The 27,253-nt window shown below is 39.3% G+C and overlaps 1 protein-coding gene across 2 annotated transcripts in view; it reads right to left on the minus strand.

Moving 5' to 3' along the window:
* PAK5 (p21 (RAC1) activated kinase 5) overlaps nucleotides 1-27,253 on the minus strand; it is a 190,803-nt gene that overhangs the window by 107,773 nt on the left and 55,777 nt on the right. For both annotated transcript variants that reach the window (XM_021712764.1, XM_008058844.2), the window contains exon 2: nucleotides 12,763-12,977. In XM_021712764.1, coding sequence (XP_021568439.1) covers nucleotides 12,763-12,966 — 204 coding nt within the window. In that variant the 5' untranslated portion in view covers nucleotides 12,967-12,977. The remainder of the gene's footprint in view (nucleotides 1-12,762; nucleotides 12,978-27,253) is intronic.

A 27,253-nucleotide genomic window follows, 5' to 3' on the forward strand; every position in this document is an offset into this window, starting at 1 on the left:
AGGATCTAGCTCTGTCAATCAGTCTGGAATGCAGTGGTGAAATCATAGCTCACTATAGCCTTAAACTCCTGGGCTCAAGTGATCCTGACACCTCAGACTCCCAAAGCACTGAGATTATAGGCATAAGCCACTGCACCAGCTTCTTCCTCTTCCTAAAAGGACACCAGTCCTATTGGGCCAGGACCCTACCCTTATGACCTCATTAACCTTAATTATGTCTTTAAAGTCCATGTCTCTAAAAACAATCACACTGGGGGCTAAGACTTCAACATACAAATTTTGAGAGGGACACAATTCAATTTATAACATTGTGGAAGGAGTTTTGTAACCAGGTGAGTGGAGGCTGGAGGAATTTTGAGGAACATGGTAGGAAAGCCTAAACTGCCACGAACAGAGTCTTAATAGAAACCTGGACATTGAGGATGCTGATGGTGAGGGCTTGGAAGTAAGTGAGGAACAGTCACTGGAAACTGGAGGAAAGGGCTCTTTTGTTATATAAAGTTTGGCAACAATGTCTCCTGCAGTTATGTGGAAAACAAAACTTATAAGTGATAAACTTGGCTGTATCATTGAAGAGATTTCCAAGAAAAGTGTTGAAGGAACCCTCTGATATTTTCTTTCTGCTTATAATAAAACTTGAGAGAAGAGAGATAAATTGAGGGAACAATTTTTCTTTGAAAAATTATAATGATAAAAAAATCTGATGTTCTTTAGATGGCAGAGATGCTAAAATGAAGAGATTCACTCTCAGGAAAGTACGCTCCAGAGCTGAGGTTTCTAACCTCCAGGCCACAGATTGGTACCAGTCCATGGCCTGTTAGGAACCAGGCTGCACAACAGGAGGTGGGTGAGTGAGTGAAACTTCATCTGTATTTATAGCTGCTCCCTATCATTTGCATTACTGCCTGAGCTCCACCATCTGTCAGATCAGTGGAGATATTCGATTCCCACAGGAGTCTGAACCCTATTGTGAACTGTGCATGTGAGAGATCTAGGTTGCATGCTCCTTATGAGAGTCTAATGCCTGATGATCTGAAGTGGAGCTGAAGCAGTAATGCTAGTGCTGAGGAGTGGCTGCAAATACAGATTAACATTAGCAATGAGCAGAAATCATAATAAATCAGTAGCTTTCAGACTCATATCAAAACTCTATCAGTGAGTGGCAGGTGAGTTGATGTACTTCAATTGTATAGCTGCATCTGGTGGCAGGCTTTAAGTCAGAATCTGATACTTATGTTTAGTCCATGCATGACCAACCAATTATTTCATTTACCACTTCCATCCATACTGCTTTTTTTAAGTGGTAAGTCATATAATTATTTTATTAAATATTACAATGTAATAATAATAGAAATAAAGTACACAATAAATGTTATGCATTTGAATTATCCTGAAACCATCCCCTTCCCTGGTCCATGGAAAAATTGTCTTCCACGAAACTGGTCCCTGATGCCAAAAAGTTTGGAGTCTACTGCTCCAAAGAAGAGGCTGAGTGTGTAACTGCACAACTCTTTGTTAAAGACTCAGGAAGTTCAAAAGATCAAAGTATGTTACACAAAGAACTCTTTTTAAGAAGTGAAGGGTATGCTCCACAGACCTCAGTCAAACCAGAGAACCTCTAGGAAGCCTGAGGACATTGCTCCTCAGTCATGCCAGCAGAAGGTGAAGGAACATGAGGGTTTATCTTGAACATATCTGTGGATATGGCTTTACCTAATGGTGCGAACTTTTACCTAATGGAGTGAACTTTGTGTGAAAGTCACACAAAGTCTACAAAGTTCTTAATAAATTGTTTCATTAGGAAGACTGCCAACTTGTATTGAAAGGGACAGAGAGGGTACTAAATAAAGGAGGCTTTCAGATTTGCCAAATTCTACTGACAGTAGAAAGCACACTGATAAAACGACTAAGGCTGCAAACATGTGCTGCCTTCCATGAGAAATGGAGGCAGAACAAAGAACCCAGAGGGTGGAGCCTAAACTGTTGAGGACCATTCCCAAGCCTGAAAAATTTATTAATGAATTCCCAACATTTGCTAGGCTGGATTTCCAAACAGCCATGCATCAGTACTTCCTTTTTATCTTCCATCCCCATGACCTCACCCCATCCCCCATTTTGAACTAGAATTTTTATACATTACCCTCTGCTATTCCACCATTATATGTTGGGAAGGCTGGGTGCCGATAATTTATCTCTTTAGCTTCACAGGTCCACAGATGGAGAGGAACTGTGCCCTGGCAGCTGTACGAAATAGATTACACCCAAGTGCTCCCTCAGTACCTAATCCCAATTTAGATGATAGGCATTTGGATCTTGAGATGCTGCTGTAATGAGATGAGACTTTGGAACTCCTGTGTGCATTTTTCATGTGGGAGGGACCACTGGGGACCAGAGTGGACAGGCCCTAGGGTGATCCCTCAATAACTCCCATCTCCTGGTGCTCGTGCCCTTGTGTAATCCCCTCTCCATGAGTGAAGGTTGGATCTGTGGCTTGCTTCTAACCAATAGAATATGGCAAAGGTGACAAGCTGTCACTTCCACATTGTATTACATGACAAAGGTGATGGTATGTCCCACCCATGGTTACCTTATCTTATATGGCGATGGTAATGGGATATCACTTTAATGGTTACGGTATGATATACACATGAACTCCACGAAGACTAGGTCTCACTCTCCTGCTGGCCTTGAAAGAGCAAGCTGTCATGCGTTCTATGGTTGCAAAGAAAAGATCTCTGCCCACAACATAGATAAGCCTGGAAAATGATTCTTCCCCAGTTGAGCCTCCAGATGAGAATGAAGCCCAGGTGATGCCCTGACTGAAGCCTTATCAGCTTTTAACCATAAGATCCAGTTAAACTCTGGACTCTTAACTCACAGAAACTGTGATAATAAATGTGTTATTTTAAGACATTAACTTTGTAGTAAGTTTCCATGAAGCAATAGAAAGCTAATACAAAGACTCTCAAAAAGTGATAGATTGAGAGATTATAGCAAACACTTAGACCAGCACCATCTTGGGCACAAGTTTCCTTTAAACTTCCAATCCTATAGGTAAGGGCAGCAGCATCCAATCAATTGGATAGTGATGTGCTGCTTAAAAATGATGAAATGATGGATTTATCACTAGTATAGAGTTGATAGTACAAAGCTTCTACTTAAAATTACATGACAAAACAATCAAAAGGATAGGATTTGATATTTCCACTAAAGAAGCCTGAGCTGCCATCTTAGTGTCCCAATTTCTATAAGTCACTAAATGAGAGATAAAATTAAATCTTTCAAGTTCCAGGCATGAGTGGGAGTCACAGAGAGCCACATGCTTTTTTCTTTTGGTTTAGAAGGATTATTTTCAGTTAGGTCACCACTGCTGGGAGAGAAGAGCTGGGAAAAATAAGGTATTCCTAAGAATTTCATTTCACTGTATATAGAATTTCCCAGATATCAAAGCACAACCATCCCCATTTGATAAGTTCAGTTGTCAGGAGTTCAGAGCAGGTCACTCTATGAGAAACCAGCAGTGGTCTAGAGAGGTGTTTGTGATCTGGGGTATGCTGTTTGGCCTCAAATATGATTAGCCCAGGAAGTATTGAGGCCATCGTGCAGAGAGAGTGAGCAGCACACATTTGAAGATTTATCTACTTGCTTCTTGGTCTATGCTTTCATTGCACTTCCTGTTTAAATATTCTGCCTAATTCATGTAAGGAGACTGTGTGGATTACATGCATAATGGAAGGATCTGCAGAGGGCTCTGAATACAACTAGAAAATAAAGTAATATGACAGCGGTGATGGAGAATCATAGTCAGGTAGGTATTTAAAATGATATGCTTGCCAGATTCTCAAGTGAGGGTTCATGGGTTAAATCTGGGCTTTCTAAATGCTTGAATCAGAAGCAACTGTTACCCATAGAAACAATGTCTGACGTTAACTTGCTCTGAGACCTTAGGAAAAATCACTGTACCTACCTGAATCTCAGTTGCATCATCTGCCAGATGAAAATATATGGAAGCAATGTTTCTCTGACTTAGCATCATTTATGCATGTAACATGTTTTTATGACCAAACATATCCTTATCATCAGGAAGTGGGTGGTATGGTGATTACAAGCATGAGATTTGGATTCAGATAAGTTCAGGCTTTGAATCCTGGGCCTTTCCAGCTACTAGCTATGGGACACTTAACAAATTATATAACATTGATAAGCCTTGCTTTCCTCACCTAAAAGATGGAGTTACTCCCACCCACTTGAAACGGTTATTATGAGGGCTGAAATAGTGTATCAGTCAGTTGTTTAATAAGGCTGTATAACAAACACCTCCACACTCAGGGTCATACAATGAGGATGGGGCTGAGTGGCTCTGCTTCAAGTTTCAGGGATGCAGGCAGTCTGGGGTGATTCTATTCCATGTGCTACTCGCTTTCTGGAATCACTGGGCTACCAAGGCATGTTATTTGGTGACAATGGCAAACACACAGAGGGAAATCTTAGCTGTCTATTAATGTCTTTGTTCACCCCACCCCATTGGTCATGTAAGTCATGTGACTAAGCTTAAACTTAAGGGGTGGGAAAGTATTCAGTTCTTCATAAGGCTGCAGGGAGAGGAATGAATAAGTGAGTTTAATAATTCAGTCTATCAGAAATAGTATGTGTGAAGCACTTATGGAATACAGCATCTGGTACACAGGACCATGAGAGATCATTGACATCCCTGATTATAATTTTTGTTGTTGTTGCCAACCTTCTATAGGCCAATCAGTCTTTCTTATGCTACTTGAGGCAAAGCAGAAAATTAATCCTGCTCAAAAAACTCTCACCACCTCACTTATCTGTCTGATATATAAAACATAAGATTTTCTTTTTGAAACTAGCATTGTCTTTTTCCTATGGTCTTCCATAGCAAATAATTGAGGGGAGGGCATACAATGCAATCATTAACTCTTTACGGAAAAACAGCACATGAAGAAGAAATAAAGAGTATGGAGCCACCAAACACAGCAGAATCTCTGGTGCTAGAACTGGATTCAGCTTAGAAATTGGTCAGTTTGTACAGGTCAGTTAATCATGTGAAATCAAGGTTTCCTTGTTTATAAAACTGGGTTAAAACTATTCATTGGTTATTATATGAATGCCACAAAAAATGAATGAACATATTTTGTATTGTGTAAAACACTACCCAGTTTTGATAAGCATGTTCTTGATTTTGATCAGGCCTGTTGCCTAAGAGATTAAAACAAGAAGCTGCAGATCTAATGCCTGCTTTGTCCTCACAACTGCTTCTGCTGTGGGAGTAGAGTTGGGGTAAGGCAATCAAGCTGAGGTAGTCACAGGACCACTGCATATGTTCTGTCATTGTGTGGGGTCTGTTCTACCATTCCTCCCTGGGGTTACAGTGAGAGGCCATAGTCACTACAAGAAAGCAGACATTCAGAAATAGACCTAACCATCAGTTAGTCATAAATAACTTCTCAGTGCAATCTTTTACAGATTAAAAAAGTTACATTTGATTGATGTTTACCTTGGTCTTAAGGGTGACAGGGGATGTAAAACTCTTGAAAGAGTATAATTGACAACAATCATTCATGGGGTCTCCTGGTCCAATTTTAGCTGAGTCCCTGAGAGCTGTCTTCCAAGGGCCAGGATCATAGACTATGAACATCCAGTTAACTCTCTACTTGTTTCAGAAAGCTGAAGGTGTGGAATCACATATTTTTGATTACAGAGCTATCATACTGGGTGCTGGGATGAGTCACCAAGGGGCCTGAAGGTGTGTAGTTAACAGCAGGTCCTCCTCAAAATGGAAGAAGGGCTGAGTGCCTGCAGGGATAATTTTCCTGGGGTGATACATTCTTCTCTGAAAACATGAGCGTTCTGCTCTTTGGAGTAACAGCTTGGCCATCTGAGCTTAAGTTTGCTCAAAGTTTAAAGAAATCTTAAGGTGGCCTAAGCAAAATACTGAAGTAAAAGAAAATAGTATTTATAAGTGACTGATGTCAATTTTTACCTTTAAAGGGGTGTGTGTATATGTGTGTGTATGAGAGAGAGAGAGAATGAAATGGAGAGGAAAGGAGGAGGAGAGGGAGACAGAGAGATTTAGGGAAATACTACATTGGCATGGTGCACATCAAATACTAACCTCATTAAAACAATGGAAAACTGCTTTTCTGGAGTTTCCAGATTTGGTGGGATACACAGAAATGAAGATAATAAATAATAAATCTGGCTTTGGCTTTGGTTTTCATCTCTTCTTTGGAAACAAGGTTATCTTACCCAAATCTCCTGAATCTAGGCAAGTGAAAGAATTTGAAGCCAGTATGATGTTCTTCTTCCATAGTTTTTGTTGAAGTGAGATGGTTTAAAAGGTTTATTGAAATCATAAGGGGGATTCCAGAAAGTTATGGGCACTGAGAGAGTTTTGAGAGTCCAGATCTGTTGTCCTCATTGGTTTTGCAAGTGTAGAAATGTTAGAAGTAACTTTAACAAGCGATTAACCATCTGCTCTTCAAGTGAGGGTCTTGATTCTGAACAGCTCAATGTATACTGCTGCAGTTCTTTTGAAGAAGTATTTTTGATGAGAGGTTTTAAAACACAGGTAATTTGCCCAATGGGTTTCATTACATAATTACATCTTACTTTTCAGTGAAATTAATTAGCTGTATAACATACACACTATTTCTTCTGTAAGAAGGCTTGTGTTTTTTTAAATGCATTTTGATGATCTATCATTTAGTTGGAAGGACTCCCTGCTTCCTAACTGTTTATACCCATTTAACTAATAGACCCCTAAAACCTGCAGTATTACCTATCAGATCAATATGGTTGGTAGACTTTAAATTGGATCTGACCTTTAAGTGAATTGATTCATTTTGTAATAGTACAATTTCTTGATCTGCAACTTGTGTCCTTCATGAATGGAGGTTTCACGGATAACAAACTCCTGACTGTGGCTTCCCAAAGCCTTCACACCATCCAATCCCTGCTTGAGTATCTGATCCCTATCTCCCACAGCTCTCCCCAACAGATTCTGTTCCAGTCCCACAGGTCATATGTTTTGTCTTTAAACTCCCCAAGCTTGTTCCTGCCACAGGGTCTTTGCACTAGTTCTTTCTTCTAGTGAATACACCCCTCTTGTGGGTCTTCTCCTGGCTCCATCATTAACTCCACAGAAGTGCCCCATTGTTCCCTGGAGGGGCACTCACTTAGAAACAGAATGATGAGGCCCAGCTGTGTAAACATCAAGTCTTTGAACTTTATATTGAAAGAAAGAGGCTTCTATTTCAACATTATATTTTAGTAGAAATAAATCTTTAAAAAGAGAGAGAGAAAACCACACTGACTTAAGAGGATAGGACAATCATGGAGAATCCAATCCAAGATCCATAAGAGAAGACCTGGTGGAAAATGTTAGGATGAAAATAAAAGGACAGAAGCCACTCAGCCCAGCTGAATGACAACCCGAGGCTTTCATGGTACAGGCTCCCAAAAGGCATCGGTGCTAGAAGAATCATGATGGGGCAGCCCCAGCTCTCAGAATTGTTGGGACTTTCATTTAGTTAGGAGTGCAGCAAACATTTGATACACAGTTTAAGTTTCTTGAGGACAACTCTCAAAGGGCAAAAGAGACACTAAAAACAAATAGTTCCCCCAGACTTAATCACAATCAACAAGGAAGAGCACATCAGTGACATGTAAATAATTAGGAATCTTATAAGAAACTGTTACCTTGGGTCAAGGGGAAACGATGCTAGGAAATATCATAGTTGCCTTTTATTTAAAGCAGATTCCAAAAAATATTCTAGGAAAGAGAAAATCTCATGGAAATAAAACCAAGAAAAATGACATAGCTCTAAAAACTTAATACAAAATTGTGAATCATGAGAATGGAGAAAGGTTAAGAATTATAGAGCAATTAAGGTGAACTCATGCTTCATGAGCTTTCAACATAAACTGTGACGGGGAATAAAAACAGTCTTCAAGAATGGGGCAGCCAGACCTGAACATTTACTTCTCTTGATTTTTACCTTGTCTTTGTGAATAGAGTGATTTTTAATGCAACAGTCAGGGGCAGAAGATAAAAAAAGGAAGGGAAGGAACCTTAGCTTTTGAAAATTATAAAATATCAGCTGGGCACAGTGGCCTGTAATTCCAGCACTTTGGCAGTCTGAGGTGAGAGGATTGCTTGAGTCCAGGAGTTCAGTTTGAGACCAGTCAAGGCAATATAGCGAGACCTCATGTCTATTTAAAAAAAAAAAAAAAATTAGTCAGTGTGGTGGTGCATGCCTGTATAGTCCCAGCTACTTGAGAGGCTGAGGCAGAAGGATCACTTGAGCCCAGAAGGTTGAGGCTGCAGTGAGCCGTGATCATGCCACCGCACTTCAGCCTGGGTGACAGAGTAAGATCCTGACTCAAAAAAAAAAAAAAAAAAGAAAAGATAATTATAAAATGACAAAGACAAAGAAAACCTAGTCAGAGTCAATTTTGCATTGATATTATATGTGACTCTTTATTCTTGAAAGTATTCAAAAAGAAGGCTTTTAGAAGGTCTTTGAAGGCTAAATTAGAAAAGGGATCACGAATAAGGATGTACACATTTAAAAGACTTCAAAACTGTTTGTTTATAGAAATAATATTCTATACCCAAGAAGGGGTGGGGTATTACATTCGATAATCGATAAGTTGTAGAGACGAGGAGGTTACTAGCCAACTGGAAAAGACAAAAGTCTCTATTTTCACTAAAAAATAAAACAAAACAAAAAAGAGATTAGTGTGTGAAAGGTAAGTTGCAGAAAGCCGCAGATGATCAAATTTGACATAAGCACAAAAACAGTGGTTCTCAAGCTTTTTGTCTTAGGAATCTCTTAAAATTATTGAGGAACTAAACAATTTTGATTTATTTTAGACCTATCAATATTTACTGAGAAACTTTTAAAACATAATATAAGGGATTCATCAATCAATAACATTATCATATATCATGTAGCTTCTGGAAAATTCCATTGTACACTCAGGAAAGAATAGGGGTGAAAAAGGCAAATTTTGATTTTGTAGAGTCCCTTAAAAGTTGAGGGAACTCCCATGGGTTCCTGATGACACTTCGAGAATAGTCTCAAGAAAACTTTTCACCATGGATCCAAGGAGACATGAACATAGATGATCATGGTAATATTATCGAAATAGCAATTACCTGACAATATCTCTTAGTAGAGAAATGAGTACATTGTTAAGAAAAAAATCTATAGAGTAACTTTAAAATAAATTTATTTTGTATGTATCAGAATAAAATTATCTAAAAACAATTTAAGTACTAAGGCTAGGAGTGGTGGCTTACACCTGTAATCCCAGCACTTTGGGAGGCTGAGGTGAAAGGATTGCCTGAGCCCAGCACTTTGAGACCAGCCTGAGCAACATGGTGAGACCTTAATCTACAATAAAATAATTTTTAAAAAATTAGCTGAGCATGGTGGCATGCACCCGTTGTCCCAGCGACTCGGGAGGCTGAAGTGGAACGACTACCTGAGCACAGAAGGTTGAGGCTGTGATAGCCATGATCGTGCAGGTACACTCCAGCCTGAGGAACAGAGTGACACTCTGACTCAAAAAAAAAAAAAAATTAAGTAAAAAAGCTAGTTAGAGATTATATACAGTATGACCTCATTTAATTAATAAAATTTAAATATGCCAAATAATATTATTTAACATTATTTCTATAAGTCTACTTGTAGATTAAAAACAAATTGAAGCAACTATGAAGATATTGTTTGTTCATTTTAGGTAGAAGCCTTAAAAGCTTTTAAATGTTATCGTGTGTGTGTGTGTGTGTGTGTGTGTGTGTGTGTGTGTGTGTGTGTGTGTGTGTGAGAGAGAGAGAGAGAGTTAGCATTTTTCAAATGACTTTTAGGGTGTTTTAAATGGTGAGTGTGATTATTATGTTCTAGCTTTAGTCTACCTAGAACAGTGGTTCTTAAATTATATTCACCATCCATGAACAGCAGAATCATCTGAGAGCTTGTTAGAAGAACAAATCATCAGGCTCACCTCAGACTTACTGATTCAGAATCTCTAGGGTGGGACCCGGGAATCTGGGCTATAACAAGCTCTTCAGGAGATGCTGATGAAACTTCAAGTTTGAGAACCACTGGGCAAGAACACAAAAATGTGACCATTCAACCTGCCCTTTATACAATGTATCTAATTCAACAGGAATTTTGACAATATTCCTTATGGTAATCTTGTGTATAAAATGATGCTAGATATAAAAAGAAGTTTCTCAAAGACATGCACCAAATGTTTGAAAGAGATCCTCCCACTTTGGCAGTTCAGGTTATCGTGCTTAACTTACATACCTTTGGCTTGGACACACAAACTTTAACTTGTAATACAAGTGGCAAGCTAACGTGTGGCTTCTGGCTAAATTTCTGGCATTTTGGAAATCTTGGCCAGTGCAAACTCACATTAATTATATCTTATGTGGATAAATTCCTTTATAAATACTTATATCAAGATTCTCAAAATGCGGTTCCCAGATAAGCAGCATCTCCACCTGGAAACTTAAACATGAAAATTCTTGGGCCCCATCCCAGTTCTACTGAACCAGACACTCTGGGATGGAGCCCAACAATCTGTGTGTTTTATCAAGCCCTCAATGTGATTATGATCCACTGTATGGTTTGAGAAACACTGACCTAAATAAGTCTATATAGGAGAGGAGTGTCCTGGTAAGCTTGAGGTACTGCAGGTAAGTGTGAGGTTATAAATAGGAGCAGCTGAAATCCTAGCCAGTCAGAAAGAAGTGCTAGTTGCATTGGTAGATTTCCACTCAGAACCAGCCTGCCCAAAGCTCACTAACAAATGCATACTGTACCACAACATAAGGGGCAATATACTTCTTCCATTGGCTGATTTTACGCTATGATGTCTTTTCTCATTTTCCCTTACTCACTTTTTTATTTTATTTTATTTTATTTTTTGAGTTGGAGTCTCACTCTGTCGCCCAGACTGGAGTGCAGTGGCTGCTCCCGGCCACTGCAGCTTCGACCTGCTGGACTCCAGCGATCCTTCTGCTCAGCCTTCCAAGTAGCTGGAACTACAGGCATGCGCTACCACGCCCGGCTAATTTTTGATTTATTGTAGACATGAGGTCTCGCCAAGTTGCCCGGGCGGGTCTTGAACCCGCGGGCTCAGGCTCCCTTACTCACTTTAAAGGTCAACTTGACAAAACTAGAATCGTTGTTCCTATTTAACTTAAATAACTGTCAAAATGGCTTTAAACATGCACAACTCTATATTTGTTCAGTTTTCTGTCAATTCATTTGTCACTTATTATTTTAAGGATTATTCTGATTTCTGAGACATAGTCTGTATGATTGATAACATGTCATTCTTAAGGGATTTATAAGATTTTCCCAGGGAAGGCATTTCCAGAAAGTGGGATCATCCAAACTGTAGGGCATACTTTGGCTACTCAAACCTTTTAACTTTGCCTATTTTAAGAAGCTGGTAGGGTCAACAGGATTCTCATTGGCCATCAATATTGTCCATCATCTGCCAACGGTGCTAACTGTACTCATAGTACTTGGAGAAAGGATTGTTCTAAAGGAGTTGAGTGAGAGTATAAGGTGCTAGATTTTTGGGGTGTCCTTCAGTTAAATATACTTGATTAACCTTATCTTTGTGGAGGAAGATTCAACCTAGTTGGATCTTTATTTTTTTAAATTTTATTTTCACAGTGACAAAATTGTGACTGAAGTCCCATTTGTAGAAATCCAGGACTAGTTCTATACTTGAGATGTATTTTTCAGTAATCATCCAGGTAGCATTTAAGTGTTTTTAATACAGATTTTCATTTTATACATACTGAAAGAGCATATATTTGGCATCTAGTTTGGAAAGTTGATAAAATAAGAATGAGAATTACAGGAGCTCATCAGTGGGACTGATAAGTTTTGTCAAAGGGAATTAGCCAGCCCATTCAGAAGATGAAAGAGATGTAGTAGAAAGTCCTCCTAAGCCCTGAGTCCACTGAGCATGGTGAATTGCCATGCTTGGGAACCTCTTTCTTCATTGCCAAACAGAACCTGGTAGAACTTGGACAATTTAAAAACCATAGTGAAATAAATAGCATTCTATCCTTACTGAATATAAACACACTCTAATAATATAGCACGTGTCCTGGGTCTTTAGCAAGGATGTTTAAGATTCTGCCTCCTTCTAGAATGTTTCTTATCCAATGATAATGATAATGATACTCCAGGGTAAGAAAATAAGGCTTGACTTCACTTCTGAATTTTTCCCTCACCGTGATGATCAACAGTAGAGGACTTTTGTTGGCACACTACTGATTCAATGTTTTGACTTTTATAAAATCTTGGGATATAAGAAAAGTCATAAAACTAAATAAGCTTCTTTTAAATCCCAGTGTTTTTAAAGATATGGCCCACCCTATTATTTGGTCATTAGTTAAGTATCAACCTCTCTTAGGGAGAAAATTATGTTCAATGTCCCATTTTGTGATTATATTTTATATGTCTAGCTTTTTTTTTTAAATCATCACATTCAAAAGCCAAAGTTTCTTTTCATGTGTTGCCATTTACAGTAAGTGGTGAACATTATAATTACTGGAGAAATAATTATGAGTAATCTGTGAATGTTTAGGAAAAAAAACCACATAGTTAGACATTTCATAGCTTGCCCATAAAGAGGGCACACTGCATCAAATCAGAATATGCTTCTTAAGTCAACCTAAAGACAGAATCATCTCCATACCTTCATGGGAGCCAGCTGTATGGGAGTGATACATGAAGGGTCAACCATGGGCTTCGGTCTGTTGGCGGTGTCTGCTAACAGGCTGTGCCACTGCTGAGGAAGGCCAGTGAACTTCTGCTCTTGTGGATCAAACCCAGTATGAACCCTGTGTTCAAAGTTGGATGGGCCAGATATTTCAATCTTTTTCTTTTTCTTCCCAAACATGATGCAAACACCTGGGAAATGGAAAAAAGAGGCCGCTGTATATATCTTGTCGGCAGAAGCCCTAAGAAAATTATTGTTAATTCATTTACAGAGACATCTTTTCAGTTATTCCTCTAGATTCCAGTTGCAAAGATGTAAGTTGGATTTTCAGGGCGTGTAGTTGAAATAATGCCGTTCAACACTTTTTGTTCTCTTTTTACACTTGTCAAGTGGAGTTTAGTTCCCTGCGGCAGTCTTTGGGCTTGGCCGTGTGACCTGTTTTGACCAATGGGCTGTGGATGGAAGAAACAGTCAGTCAGTTTAGGGTGGAGGGTTTTGGAGTCATTGTGTGTTTCCACTTTCCCCCTTGTGCTCTTGACACTTGCCACAAAGTTCTCTCAGGTAGGTGATGCTTCCTCAGCCGAGGTCTTGGAAGCAGACACAGATACAACCTCCAGTCTGGAGTCAAGATCACAGAAGCCCATCTTAGCCATAACTGAGCCACAGCGGATTCACAAGTGAGAAATAACTATATGTAATTAAACTACTGAGATTTTAGACTTGTTTGTTATGTAGTATCATCAAAGCAAAAGCTGACCAGTACACAGGGAGTTTTCTATGCACTTAAAATCCAAACCATTTATGTGGAATTAAATATTATATATGAAAAACAGGTGAATAATATTATTAACCACATACATTTATAATTAGAATTAAACAAGTAAACGTGTATAAAGCATTTAGGAAGTCATCTGGCACAAAGTAAGTGTTTCAACTATTAATTATGTCTCTGCACAAATATACAGGAAACCTGACCAAATTGAAAAGAAGAGATCTGGGGAACAGAGCAGGGAGGAGGACTCACTTTTCACTGTATATTTAGAATTGTGTACAGTGTATTTTACTTGTTTGAAACAATATAGTTTACCTAGTTAAAACATATCCAATGACTTGAAGGCCTTTAGAAAATGTATAAAATAGGCAAAGTATGCTCTATGGTATTGAAAGCATGTAAGGTTATGTGGGTTTGAATCCCAGGTAGGTTATCTATTCTCTGACCCTAGGTGGTTGCTTTTTTCTCTCTTAATCTACTCATCTGTGAATAGGACAACCAGGATCATTTTGGGAATCCTTATAACACAGTCTATAGCGTTATAAAAGATGATGTTTTTGCTTAATTGTTGCTTTTGGGGGGAAGACTTATCTCAGTCCTTGGACTGGAACAAAAGGGTTATACATTTCTACAGTTCTATGTATATATGCTTCATGGCATTTACCCATTTACGATTAATTACACGTAATGTTGTGCTTGGTGTCTGTTTTTCCTACTGAAATGTAAGATCCATGAGAAAAATACCACTGCCTGCTTATTCATTATTGCTTGTTAATTCTTGACATACAGTTGAGCTCAAGAAATATTTGCTGATGGACTAAAATCATCATGGGGTCAGAGCTTCATAGACATTAACATCTCCCATCACTCTTTTTCTTCTTCCTTATCTGTCTTCCTTCATCCTCCATTAAAACTTCTGTTTCTTCTTTTAACTATTTATCTGTGTGTGGCAAGCAGGGTCTTCCTGCAGCCTTCCAGCTTTCCCAAGCTTTTGTACCATCCTCTACCTAAATAAAATTCTCTCAACAATGATCAGATCATTTACAACCTTAACTCTCCAGACTTCACCAAAACCTGTCCCATTTATTTTGGTTGTTACTTCAGATTAATTCAGAAAAGTAATTAAAGGCTGTAATAAATATCAAATGAAAAATGATAAAGGCTACAAATACCTTGATGTATTATCTCTCCTGAAAAACATATTATAATTTTTAAACAAATTATTTAAGTACTTTATTTTTTTTTTTTTTGAGTTGGAGTCTCACTCTGTTGCCCAGACTGGAGTGCAGTGGCCGCTTCCGGCCACCGCAGCCTTGACCTGCTGGGCTCCGGCGATCCTTCCGCCTCAGCCTTCCAAGTAACCGGAATTACAGACATGCGCTACCATGCCCGGCTGATTTTTTAATTTATTGTAGAGATGAGGTCTCGCTGCCCAGGCGGGTCTCGAACCCGCGGGCTCAGGCAATCCACTCACCTAAGCCTCCCAAAGGCGGGGGATTATAGGCTGAGCCACCGAGCCCGGCTTAAGTACTTTATTACATGTGGGTTAATAAGCACAGGTCAGCTGATCTTAAGTACTTGGACACACGTAGGCCAAAGTATAAAGCAGTAAAGTAACCCAGCTGTCATAGAGGGCTGCTGGAATGACCCAGTGTTTCATGCTTCCTGGTGCCCACGCCTTTGTCTTCTCCCACATTGACTCTGAACTTGGAGATATAATTTGCTGTGACCAATGGGACAAGAGAAAATCTGACACAAACATGCAATGTGCTTGTACATTGGAACTTGCTTGCCCTCTCACTGTTCTTGGAAACTGCAGTCAGCATAAAAGCAAGGCCAGGCCATTCTGCCTGGGGATGAGAAGCCAAGTAGCCCAATCACCTGTCTCTCCAGTCAACAACCAACCTATCCCCAGAAACGGAGCAGCCTGCCTGACTAGGAGCTATTCACATGAGTGGGCCCAGTCAAAACCAGCAGAACTTCCTAGCCAAAATGGACTCAAAGGTGCTGGTCTACAGAAACAAGACACAAATAAAGGGTTGTTTCTTTAAGCCTTTATGTTTTGGAGTCATTCTTGCACAGAAACATCTAACTAACAGCAAAGACCTGATTGTCATCTCAAAGCTTGCATCTTCATATACTCATCAGTTTCCTCTATTTTAGCTTCTTCAAAGTTTTAAGTAACAATGTCCAGTTACTTGACTATGTTAACTGGACTATTAACTATTTTAATGGGACTATATTGTTACTGGACTATATTAACTGTGACACAATTGTGTTACTCATTGGTAAAACTTAATTGTGTTAGCCATTACACAATTTAGTGATAACACAAGGGAGTCTTAATTGTGTTACTACTATCTGGTTAAAGGCCTTGAATGTTTTCAGTGGCAAGAATTACACCAAATAAGCGGCTCTATACACCATCTCTCAGAATTATTTAGTGAGCATAAAATACATTTGAAAATATAACTTGGCCCATTGTTGGCTGAGTCTGTTGACATTTTAATAAACTTTAACTATAACCATGTTATTTTGAAAAATAAGTTATAAATTATTTCAGAAAAACCATTTGAGAAGAGTTCTTCAGCCTGTATTCATACCTAAATAAGCACTGAAAATGCTAGGCCAAGTATTTTCAGAAGCAGAATAGAAATGTTTTACTACTCCCTTCCTCATTGTGAATTCCCCAGTGGTTGCTATGCCATTCAGTGAGAATATGAAAGAGAAAATATCAAGGAACTAATAGGGTTCCTGTTTTTAAATATGAGCACCATGGAGAGAAAACCAACAGCTGAATTAATCTACCTACACTGCATCCTGTGATATTATTCAAGTGTAATTTATATGGTCGTATACAAAGTTCTACATGTCTAATACATTTGAGTTAAAGAGTTCTAGAGAAAGTAACTTAAAAGGAAAAAAAAAAAAAGCTTTAAATCCTGAAGCAACATTCCTGGATTGACTAAGCGCCAAGACGGAATCTCCAAGATATATGGTTGCTATTCCATCAGAAGAGGCCATTACTCTGTCAGTGATGAGGAAGCCCACACTCCGGCAAAAGACAGAGGCAGGGTCCTGGTGCCCTTCAGCACCATGAAGCAGAGGGACATCTAGTAGGGAAGTGAAGATCTCCTTGGTAGACAATTTCTTCTGATGTGTTCATGCTTAGTGTCTGCCTGGTAGGGTGCTAAATGTTCAATGTATCTCATCCTACATTCACAATAGCTCTATGTTGGGGGTTCCTCAAACCACCCCCAGGTTTGATGATTCGCTAGAAGGACTCACAAAATTCAGCAAATAGTAATGCTTATTGCTGTGACTTATTGTGGTGAATGGATATAAAACAAAATCAGAAATGAGAAAAGGCCACATGGGACCAAGTCCAGAAGATACAAGGTGCAAGCTTTCAGGGATCCACTCCCAGCAGACTCACACAGGATGTGATCAATTCCTCCAGCAATTAACTATGACAACACATGTAAAATGCTGTCTACCAGGGAAACCCTTTAAGGACTCCATGACTGAGGATTTTATTCAATACTGATCACATAGGCACCCTCTGCCTAGTACTGAGTAAAATTTCATACTCTTGAAGGAAAGCAGGGGTTCAGCATGAACCACATTGTTTGCATGAACAGTTTAGGCACGGTGAGCCATTTTAACCAGAGAACGGTGGGAACCTTCCTAAAACCAAGTTACCAGATGCCAACCAAAGGCCAATATTGCAAATAGGTTTTTCTAAGATATGCAGTCTTTAGCCTGCTATATTAACTCTTTTCTGCAGAGAAGATATTATTATCGTCTCCCTTTCATAGAAGAAGTAACAGATACTCAGGGTCCAGGTTAGAAATGGGCAAAATTGGAGACTCAGAGCCTCAAAGCACATGTTTTTACACTGAGATGTGTATTGCAGTCATGCACTTATCTTCTCTGATGCACCATCCTACCCTTCTTAAGGGACTCTGTTAGTGGGGATGGGAGCACCAATAAGATAACTAGGAGATTCTGGAGGTTTCTTGGGTCCTGGCATGTCTCTTCAGAAAGACACTTTCTGAAAAACTATAAACTGCCGTGGGCTGGTGAACCTGAAGGACTGCTAGTGCCCCAGGGATCCTGGACAGACTCTCCCATAGATGGAAAGACCCTTGCTGTTCAGCACTCATGTAAGCCACGGGCATGGCTAAACCAAGGGTGTGGCAAACCTCATTCTGTTCCTGAGCTTCTGCTCCAGAGTATGATTCCTCGCAATTAAGTAGGTATCTCTTAATATAGAAAGTTTGTCCAAGGTTTAAAACTGGACATTTCAAGAATTACTATTAATTATTTTCTCATCCCTTTGGTTCATTATTAAACATTGAACATTCACCTGGTAGTTTGATCAGCATTAACCGAAGTGTGGTCTTGAGAACACCAGCTATTTAAAAGGTGTATTTAGGGGTGGGAGGAACTGGGAATTGGTAACTTAGTTAAATAAGTTTGGAAAACTATGAGTTATGTAATTTCCCTTTGTGGGACTTTCTAAAGTCTTTATTATGCTATTGTGTAGTTAAAAATCCTAGAGAAAGACAGTAAACAGATCCCCAAATTCTTGTTTCTGAAAGTTTCTTGTGAAACTCCCAGCAAACATTGCTTCGGTCACCATGTGTTCTTCTATGAAAGGTGAGTCTTAGAAGTCTTGGAAGAAAATAAAGGAAATCCAGATTCCCAGACTCTAATACCCTGTTTCTGCTCTGACATCTTCATGGTTATCTTATCCCTCAACCTGCTCTTAGGGACAGGTCAGCTCTGGCCCTGCCTTAGCAGGTTGTCCTGCTTTAAGCACGTGCTTAGTCTAAAAGCTCCTGGCTACAGGCAACTCTCATTTCAGGTCTCTAAAACAGGAATACTGAGCAAGAATTCAAAGGACTAGCAGGCAAGTGAAGTGGTATCTGACACTAATGGAGTCATGTAGCTTGGGATGGTGGTGCAGCCCCTCGCTGGAGACCAGAAGATGTACTTAAACTACAGTCATCTAGGAATAATTGCATGTACAACACTATTCTGTATGCATACATTCACATAATCTGTTTACAGTAAGTTATCTTATAAGGATTATGATTATTTTGGTTACACAGATAAGGAAACTGAGGCCCAGAGAAGGTTAAGGGATGTGCCCCAGTTCACTTAAGTAGGAAGAAGCTGAACTGGGATTCAAGCCCAGGTAGTCCACATCCTGAGAACAGACTGATACACACTGCCCTGCGGCCTGAATGATAGCTCGGCCTCTACTCTGTAGATTGCCATGTGACCCTAGCAGCCTCTTAGAGATGGAGAGTCCTCCTTTCTAAATGTAAATAACACCAGATTTACATAGCTTCTGGAATAGTTAAGATAACTAAATAAGGTATTGGAAGAGAGCCCTTTGAAAACAACATAAAATAAATACCAGCTCACCAGAAGTGAGTATTTCCTGGCATCAGGCATTATCTGGGCTAAGTGTGCCAGTTCTTCTAGAATCCTGACAATTATGTGAAGTATCACCTTTGATTTTACAAGTGTGGCAAATAGAGTTTAGGAAGGTTAAATGACTTGATTTCTCAAGGTTGCTTGGTTAGCAAGAGGCAGCAATAGATTCAAATCCAAGTCTACCTAACTCCACACTTATCTCTTGGGCTGTGCTTGACTGCTGGATTGCAAAGTGCTGTTAAAATTATGCTCATTTTGCAATAAATTTTAGGCAAAACCAATAATTGTGCACCTGGATCAAGCCCAGGTGCATAGGAAGGTGGAGAAGGGAGGTCTCTCAAGTATGGTTTGGCATCACAAAGCAGCAGGGAATTTAGAGAGGAACTGAAATCGTGTCACCCTGCAAGATCCAAAAATAAAAATTAATGCTGTGGAAAAAAAAAAGAATTATTATTAAAAGCCATTACAAAAAGAAGAAAAAGACAACAAAAAATTTTGATATATCAGTGCTACTGTTTGAATGTGTCCCCAGAAGTAAATGTGTTGGAAAATCAACACAATAGAGTTAAAAGGTGGGACCTCTAAGAGGTGATTAGGTCAAGAGGGCTCTGCCCTCATAAATGGATTATCCCTCTCCCCTCTCCCCTCTTCATCTCCTTCACTCTCTCACACTCCCTCTCCTTCACTCACTCTCCTGCCCTTCCATCTTCCACCGTGGGATGATGCAGTCAGAAGGCTTTCGACATACATAACTCCTCAATCTTGGACTTTGCAGCCTCCAGCACTGTGAGCCAGATAACTTTCTACTGTTTATAAATTACTTGGTCTGTGGTATTCTTTTATAGCAGCACAAAATGGTCTAACACAAATAGCATACATATATTTTTGGTCATATATAAAAAAATGAAAAAAAAATAAAAGATAAAACAGAAGAAATGCCACCATGGTATCTGGAAAGGAGAACTTGGTGTCATTATGGGATTGGTCAGGGAACTTGGATTTCTTATACTTTTTTGTAAGCCATGTGTGATGTATTTCTTTCTCAAAGTATTCTAAAACCAATTAGAAAACAAACACTTGTTAAAATTAACATACATTAGAATATAGTCAAGTGAAACTTTAAAAATCCATCCCTTGGATTAATGTTCAGAAAAATAGATTGATGTATAAGGTTAGCAGGATTAAAAAAGGGTTAACAACCACCATTTTGAAATTATATCTAGAGCAACAATTCACAAAGGATTTAAGAAGCTATATTTTTTGGTAAACACACCAAATGAGAACATAGGCTTTCAAATGATGCATGAGCATTTCAAGTCACATCTTGCCTGAGAGGCAAGCGTTTATTAGAGATGAGTATTTATTAAGGTGTTTGAATCTTGAGTTTATAGAGATGAGTGTTTATTAAGGTGCTTGAATTATGAGTTGATTTCCAATCTTGGGTGCTTTGATCCTTGCTTCTATTGTTCTATGTTACTTGCTAAAGTTTTTAGAATTGGCAAAGCCCCCATAATTCTGTGGTAGCCATATTCACCAAAGTAACATGCAGCTTCATTTAGAAATATCCCCTTTGAGAGTTGAATCACACATTCACAACTGGACAAGCAGATGTAGACATCCAAAGAAGCCATATATGACAGACAGGACAAACTAATGTCACCTCTTTCTGACTTCTCTAGAATTAGTCTTTGTAAGGCCTCAGTATATGGTTTACACATGGAGGGGTGAATCTATAAGGTACATTCTTCTTGTTTACAGGGAAAAATATTCACTTACTAATGAATTGACCTTGCAAGCAAATTTTAAATCTCTATCTGACTTGAAGCATATACACAGGCCCAGAAAATAAACTGCTCTAATACTTTTCATCCTCCTTAATATTTCTGGCACAAAAAACCAGTTTCAGGTTTATGGATTTCACTTGCAACTTTCTTGCCCAAAGTCTGACTTTATACACACACACACACACGTATTCATATATAATGTATATTATATATTTAAATTTATAAGTATATATAAATATTATATATATATATCACATATATGTGGCAATTTTATTTTTTGCAATCTTTACCATTCTTAATTTGCAAAGTTGGAATAATCAGTAAGAACAGTGGCATATATATTGACAATATCTGTAGTTTTCAAAATGTTAACTTGCTCCTAAGAGGTTTTGAAAGGTGTTGGTTTCATAGGATACAAATTCACAAGGCACTGGTTTTTTACATTTTTCTCCAAATTTTTAAAAAGATATCTGAGACACGTTATAACGTAGGTGAACTTTGAAGACATTATTTCACTAAACAAGTCAGACAGAAAAGGGGAATTTTTGTATGATTCTACTTATGTGAGGTACCTATAATAGTCAAGTTCATAGAGACAGAAAGTAGGATAGTGCTTGCCAGGGACCTATGAGGTGTTACCTGATAGGTACAGTTTCATATAGGAAGAAGAAAAGTTTGTGGAGATGGATTGTGATGACGATTACACAACAATGTAAATGTACTTAATATCACTGAACTGTGCATTTAAAATGGTTAAGATATAAGTTTATGTTATGTGTAGCCCTCAATTTAAAGAACATCATGCTCCTAATTAGGATCAAGAGAACCATGAGCTATGTGACTTCTGGCTTTTGCTTTTTGAATAAAGAACAGAATGATCTAAATTTTTGCTTCCAAGAAAGGCAAGGGGTGGCTAACAGTTTACTGGTTCTTCTTGGTTGACTCTCTTCTCAGTTCCAGATTCAGTCTCTGCTCTTCTCTGTGCCTTGGAAAACGATGTCTATGACTATCACTAGTGTTTCCTTGCCTTTGGCTTCTAGAGGGGTTTGACCAATTAGAGGCACTTTGTGTGTGGAAAATGGGTTGGGTATTTATTCCCTGTTTGTCTCTGTGTCCTGTCAAAACTCAACAACACAGCTTCTGTTGGGCAGTCCTCTTCCCTCCAGCTTTTTCTGGGCTCCAGGTCCCTTTAGGACTGTGGTGAAGTCTTCCTGCCATTTACTGTTCCATGAATGTTTCTATATCCACAAGAAGCCAACTCCCATCAAGGGAGCATCCATAAGAAGCCAACTCCCATCAAACAGGACCCACCTCTCCATGAGCCATTTGGAGACGCTGTTTCTTGAGCATACTCTTTCACAACCATTTTTAAAGTATTTTCATTTATTTTAGTTGCCTTACTTTTTCCCTTGGGAATAAAGCTTAATGTGTTCAAAAAAGCAAGATGGGCATCTGTGAAACTATTTTACTCGTGGAATTATCTAAATGAGTAAAGATAAGATAATTTTGTTAAATATTCATATTGCTTCTTCAAATAGTCCATGTTCTCATTACCCAAGCATAGTCGTTGAAAGCAGGAGTCCAGACTGCCTGGATCTGAATCCAAGTTCTGCTATACCTACCAATTCTGCAATCCTGGGCAGCCTGCTTTGACTTCTCTTCTCTCAGTGTTTGTATTTTGAGAATGAAAATAACATTAATACTCTTCCTCAGTGGGTTGTTATGAAGATTTCATGAAATAAAATGTGAGGGGGGCTTAGATCTGTGTGTGGCACCATAACAAGTCCTCACTATTGGCTGCCATTTAGTACTGTGAATTGGAATTAGGTTTTTAGGAAATAAAGTAGGAAGGTCTCAGAATGAGTGAGTAGGAACGCTACTATAAGCCAGTTCCAAGCAGCAGCTGAAATACCAATTTCATCACATCGGGTGGATGGGCAAGAGTAGAGTAGCAAGCCGAGCTCGGTGGCTCAGCCTGTAATCCCGCGCCTTTGGGAGGCTGAGGTGAGTGGATTGCCTGAGCCCGCGGGTTCGAGACCCACCTGGGCAGCAAGACCTCATCTCTACAATAAATAAAAAAATCAGCTGGGCGTGGTAGCGCACGCCTGTAATTCCGGCTACTTGGAAGGCTGAGGCAGAAGGATCGCCGGAGCCCGGCAGGTCAAGGCTGCGGTGGCCAGGAGTGGCCACTGCACTCCAGTCTGGGTGACAGAGTGAGACTCCAACTCAAAAAAAAAAAAAGTAGAGTAGCATTTACTTGATTCTTATTACAAATGGAATCAGGTTCCAGCATTCTTCAACTCTTACATGCAATGACTCGTGGCTCTGTCCTTTGTCCTACCCATGACAGTATTTTAAGATAAATGGCAAGGATGGCAGTGATGGTTATGCAACAATGGGAATGTATTTAAAGCCACTGAACTGTGCACTTAAAATTGGTTAAAATGGTAAATTGTATGTGTGTACTTTATATGATAATAATAATAATAATAATAATAAAAAGATGATGACATGGATATGCCCCAGGGGCCTTGGCTGCATGGGAAGAAATAGTTGGCAGGCAGGGGCCATGTTAAAGATGAGATGGGGCAGGCACAAGATGGGCAGAGCTGGAGTTAACCTATTAGACAATTTTTTTGTTCAGATCCCACAACATCACAGAGTGCTGGTCGAATGCACTTGACCTCTACCTTTTGACTCTGACAACTAGTTGGGATATGCTTTCAAGCCCTACAGCTGAAGTTAAAAGTCAATGCAATTACTGGACTTTGAAGGTTTCCAGCCATTCAGTCATTTGGAGACACAGTAGAAAGAATAAGATCATGGAATTTTAAAATCTTGCCTTTAATGTACCTCTCAAGAGTGCATTCTTTTCTCACTGACTCCCTCATGAAGACATTTTTCTTTTCTTAGTCTCAGATGATATTTTGAAGAACTTGGTGAATGTAATAATGGATATTTAAGTACTTCAGAAATACCTACCTGTGTTCAGATCATTTAGATTTAATGATCAGTCTGTCATTGGAGAAAGAAAGATGTCTGTTTCAAAAATAATATTGCCGAGGGGATGGCTGCCCCAACCACATCACCCCCTTCCTGAGATATCATTGCTCAGATGCACATTTGTTATAGTCTCAGAATCAGAGCAAAAGATCTGCCTGGTTTCTAGCTATGCTGCTTTTGGAGAAAATATAAGATGGATTACATATTTGGGATTCAGAGGGAATTATAAAAATCTTGGGATGAGTTCACAATATACTCTAAAAATAAAGTTATTTTCTAAAAAAAAGCCCCCAAACAAAACAAAACAAAAACCTCAAAAGCAAATGTATTATTTTGTATCAAAGACATTGGTTGGGTTTGGTGGCTCAAGCCTGTAATTCCAGCACTTTGGAAGACCAAGGTGAGAGGATTGCCTGAGCTCAGGGATTCAAGACCAGCCTGGGCAACTTGGTGAGCCTCGTCTCTACAATAAATAAAAAAATAAGCCAGGCATGGTAGTGCGTGCCTGTAGTTCCAGCTATCTGGAAGGCTGAAGTGGAAGGATCGCTTGAGCCCAGCAGGTGGAGGCTGCGGTGGCTGTGAGCATGCCACTGCACTCCAGCCTGGGTGACAGAGTGAGACTCTGACTCAAACAACAACAACAACAACAACAACATGTTGTAAAATGACGTAGTTTCCCTTCCTTGGATTTTTAATGGCAGTGTCTCATGATCCATGGGACAGTCACTGTGTTCTACTGGGTGATTCTCATTCCAGAAAGTCTTTTTCAGAGCACGTTGGGTCAACAAAAATATTATTCTTGTACCTGGTCTCCATTTTTGCTGCACAGACACTCATGACCCAGTTCTGTGATCTGGACTACTTTTCTGACCTGAGCCCCAATCCAACTATACCTGTCTTCTCAACAGCTGTAGCCCCTTTTCTTTTTTTGGGAGTCTGACTCTGGCTTCCACTCTCTATCCTTTAGATGTGAATGTTGCCATCATACCTGACTCTTTGTCTCTTATTTATCCTTCTCTGCTTCTGTGAATCTCTTAGAGCCTTCCCTCTGATCAAGATGCTTGGACCTCATTTATCTGCTGGTTCTTTCTCATTTAAGCTTTCTGATTCTGCTCTGATTTTGGAACCTGTACTCACAGCTGGACTTAGCATATGTATCTACCTGACTCCACACTGTCTAGACCCTCAAAATTATAAAAACTTTCTGGTCTAACTCTAACTCAACCCCTCATCCTGGCTTCATTTCATCCATCTCAATTTTTTTTTTTTTTTGCTATCCAACATCCAAGAACTGCCAAAAGGCATGCTTTAAAAAACATTTAAGTTCTGATTGGTTTCATGCTGTCCAGAGTAACAACATAATATTGAAACAATATCAGAAAAAAGTCATAGGTTGTAGAGTAGCATCAACACTCAGTACTCAGTAACCAGAAAAACTGCAGAAAATGTGTTATATTATAGTCAAAAGTTACCATTTTCCTATGATCTTATCCTTTACTATGCATTTACTTCCTCCTTATGTCAGTAATCCCAGATATGAATACAGAGTCCAGAGCCCTTTCCTAAGCTCCAGATGTACACTTCCAAATCTCCTCTTGGATTCTTCCCACTCTTGACACTCATCATCCCCAAAACTTAGCTCCTGATCTTTTCACTCGATTTACCTGTTCCTTTTCTGCGTCTCAACCCTCTTATATACAGTGCCTCCCTGCATTGAATTGTTGAAGCCAATTCTGGGAGTTCACTTTATCATCCCCCTCTCCATCATCCTGCACCTCCAACCATCACAAATTCTTCTCCATTCTGCTCTCCCGAAATGTCCTTTGCATCTGTTCATCTCTTTGAATTCCCATGGCATTAGTTTCCTAAAGCTGCTTCAACAGATTACCACACACATAGCAGCTTAGATAACACAGTTTATTATTTTACAGTTCTGGAGGTCCGACATATGGCATAAGTCTCACTGGGTGAAATCAAGGTGTTGGTAGGGCTATGTTCCTTTCTGGAGTCTCTAGAGGATAAATACTTGCCTCTTCCAGCTTCTAGTAGTCACCTGTGTTCCTTGGCTCTTATTGCATCTCTCCGACCATTCTCCCATCTTTCCCATTTCCCTCTGACTGCCTTGCTCTTTCACTTTTAAGAACCTTTGTGATTATATTGAGCCCATCTGCACAACTCCCTATTTTAAGGTCAGCTTATTAGCAACAGTAATTCTACTTGTCACCTTAATTCCCCTTTGTGATATAACCTAACACATTCACAGGTTTTAGGCTTAGGACGTGAACACTTTGGGGGAGGGCATTATTCTGCCTACCACTTCCACTGTCACAACATTGTCCATGCCACCACCATTTCTCTCTGAGGCTACCAAAAAGTCATCTAGCTCACTTTCTCTTCAACTAAACTTGCCCCTTTCCAAGCTGTTCTTCACACTGCAGGCACGCTAGTCTTTCTAAAATATAAGTTGGCATCACATTCTCCTTCCTAAACTTTTTCCATGACTTCTCACTGACAAAACCAAACTCCTTATCAGAACTCACAAGGCTTTCTGGGGTCTAGTCCTTGGGACCTCTAACTGCATAAGTGTCTTCTCCCCTTCATTAAGCCTTGTCATCCTTAGTTACCCCCATTACCTTAAAGCCTCCCCATCCCCTCCAATTTCAGCCTCTTCATGTCCCTTACTCCACCCTCTCATCTCAGCCCTCACCTAAAGTCTCCTTCCTGGTCTCAGATTAATGCTACTTCCTCAGGGAGGCCATTTTTGAATCTAGAATACCTCTCATCTTACGTTCCCCAGAGCTCCTTGAATAACTATTATGAAACAAGGAAAAAATATTTCAAATTATAAGTGTAATGCATGAATATATGCTGATTATGGACAGTTCAAACACCAACGAGGCATACGGAATAAAAGCCAAAAATCAGCCGTCACACTGTTCCCAATGCAAAATCCCAAACATGGACCTTTTTCTATTTATTTATGCCGTCCCTGCACACATTCTGAATTTTCATACATAAATATGACCACACTATATACATTGTGTGGGATTTGCTTTTTTATTGTTATTTAACCTATTTTGTCTGTTATGTTAACAAAAAAGTAAATCCTGGATATCTGTCCATATTAGTACACATATTAGTACTTGCTTTCTAAAGTTTCCATAGCATTTTATAAAATGGAATGTACTATAATTTGTCTATTGATTCTCTTATTGATCAACATTTAAGGTTTTTTTGACTCTTAAAAACAACGTTCCTATGAGTATCCTGATAAATGCATCATTCTGTATAAATATGAGCAGTTCTGTGGGATAGATTGCCAGATATGGAAATCACAGATGAAAGATGTAGGTACTAGTCTGTTAGGGCTGCTATAACAAAGTGCCACAGACTGACTGACTTAAGCAAAAGAAATTTTTTCTCACACTTTTGGAGGCTAGAAGTCTGAGATCAAAGTGCA

The sequence above is a fragment of the Carlito syrichta genome, unplaced genomic scaffold (assembly GCF_000164805.1).
Source record: "Carlito syrichta isolate Samal-C Ts95f unplaced genomic scaffold, Tarsius_syrichta-2.0.1 Scaffold303642, whole genome shotgun sequence".
NCBI lineage: Eukaryota > Metazoa > Chordata > Mammalia > Primates > Tarsiidae > Carlito > Carlito syrichta.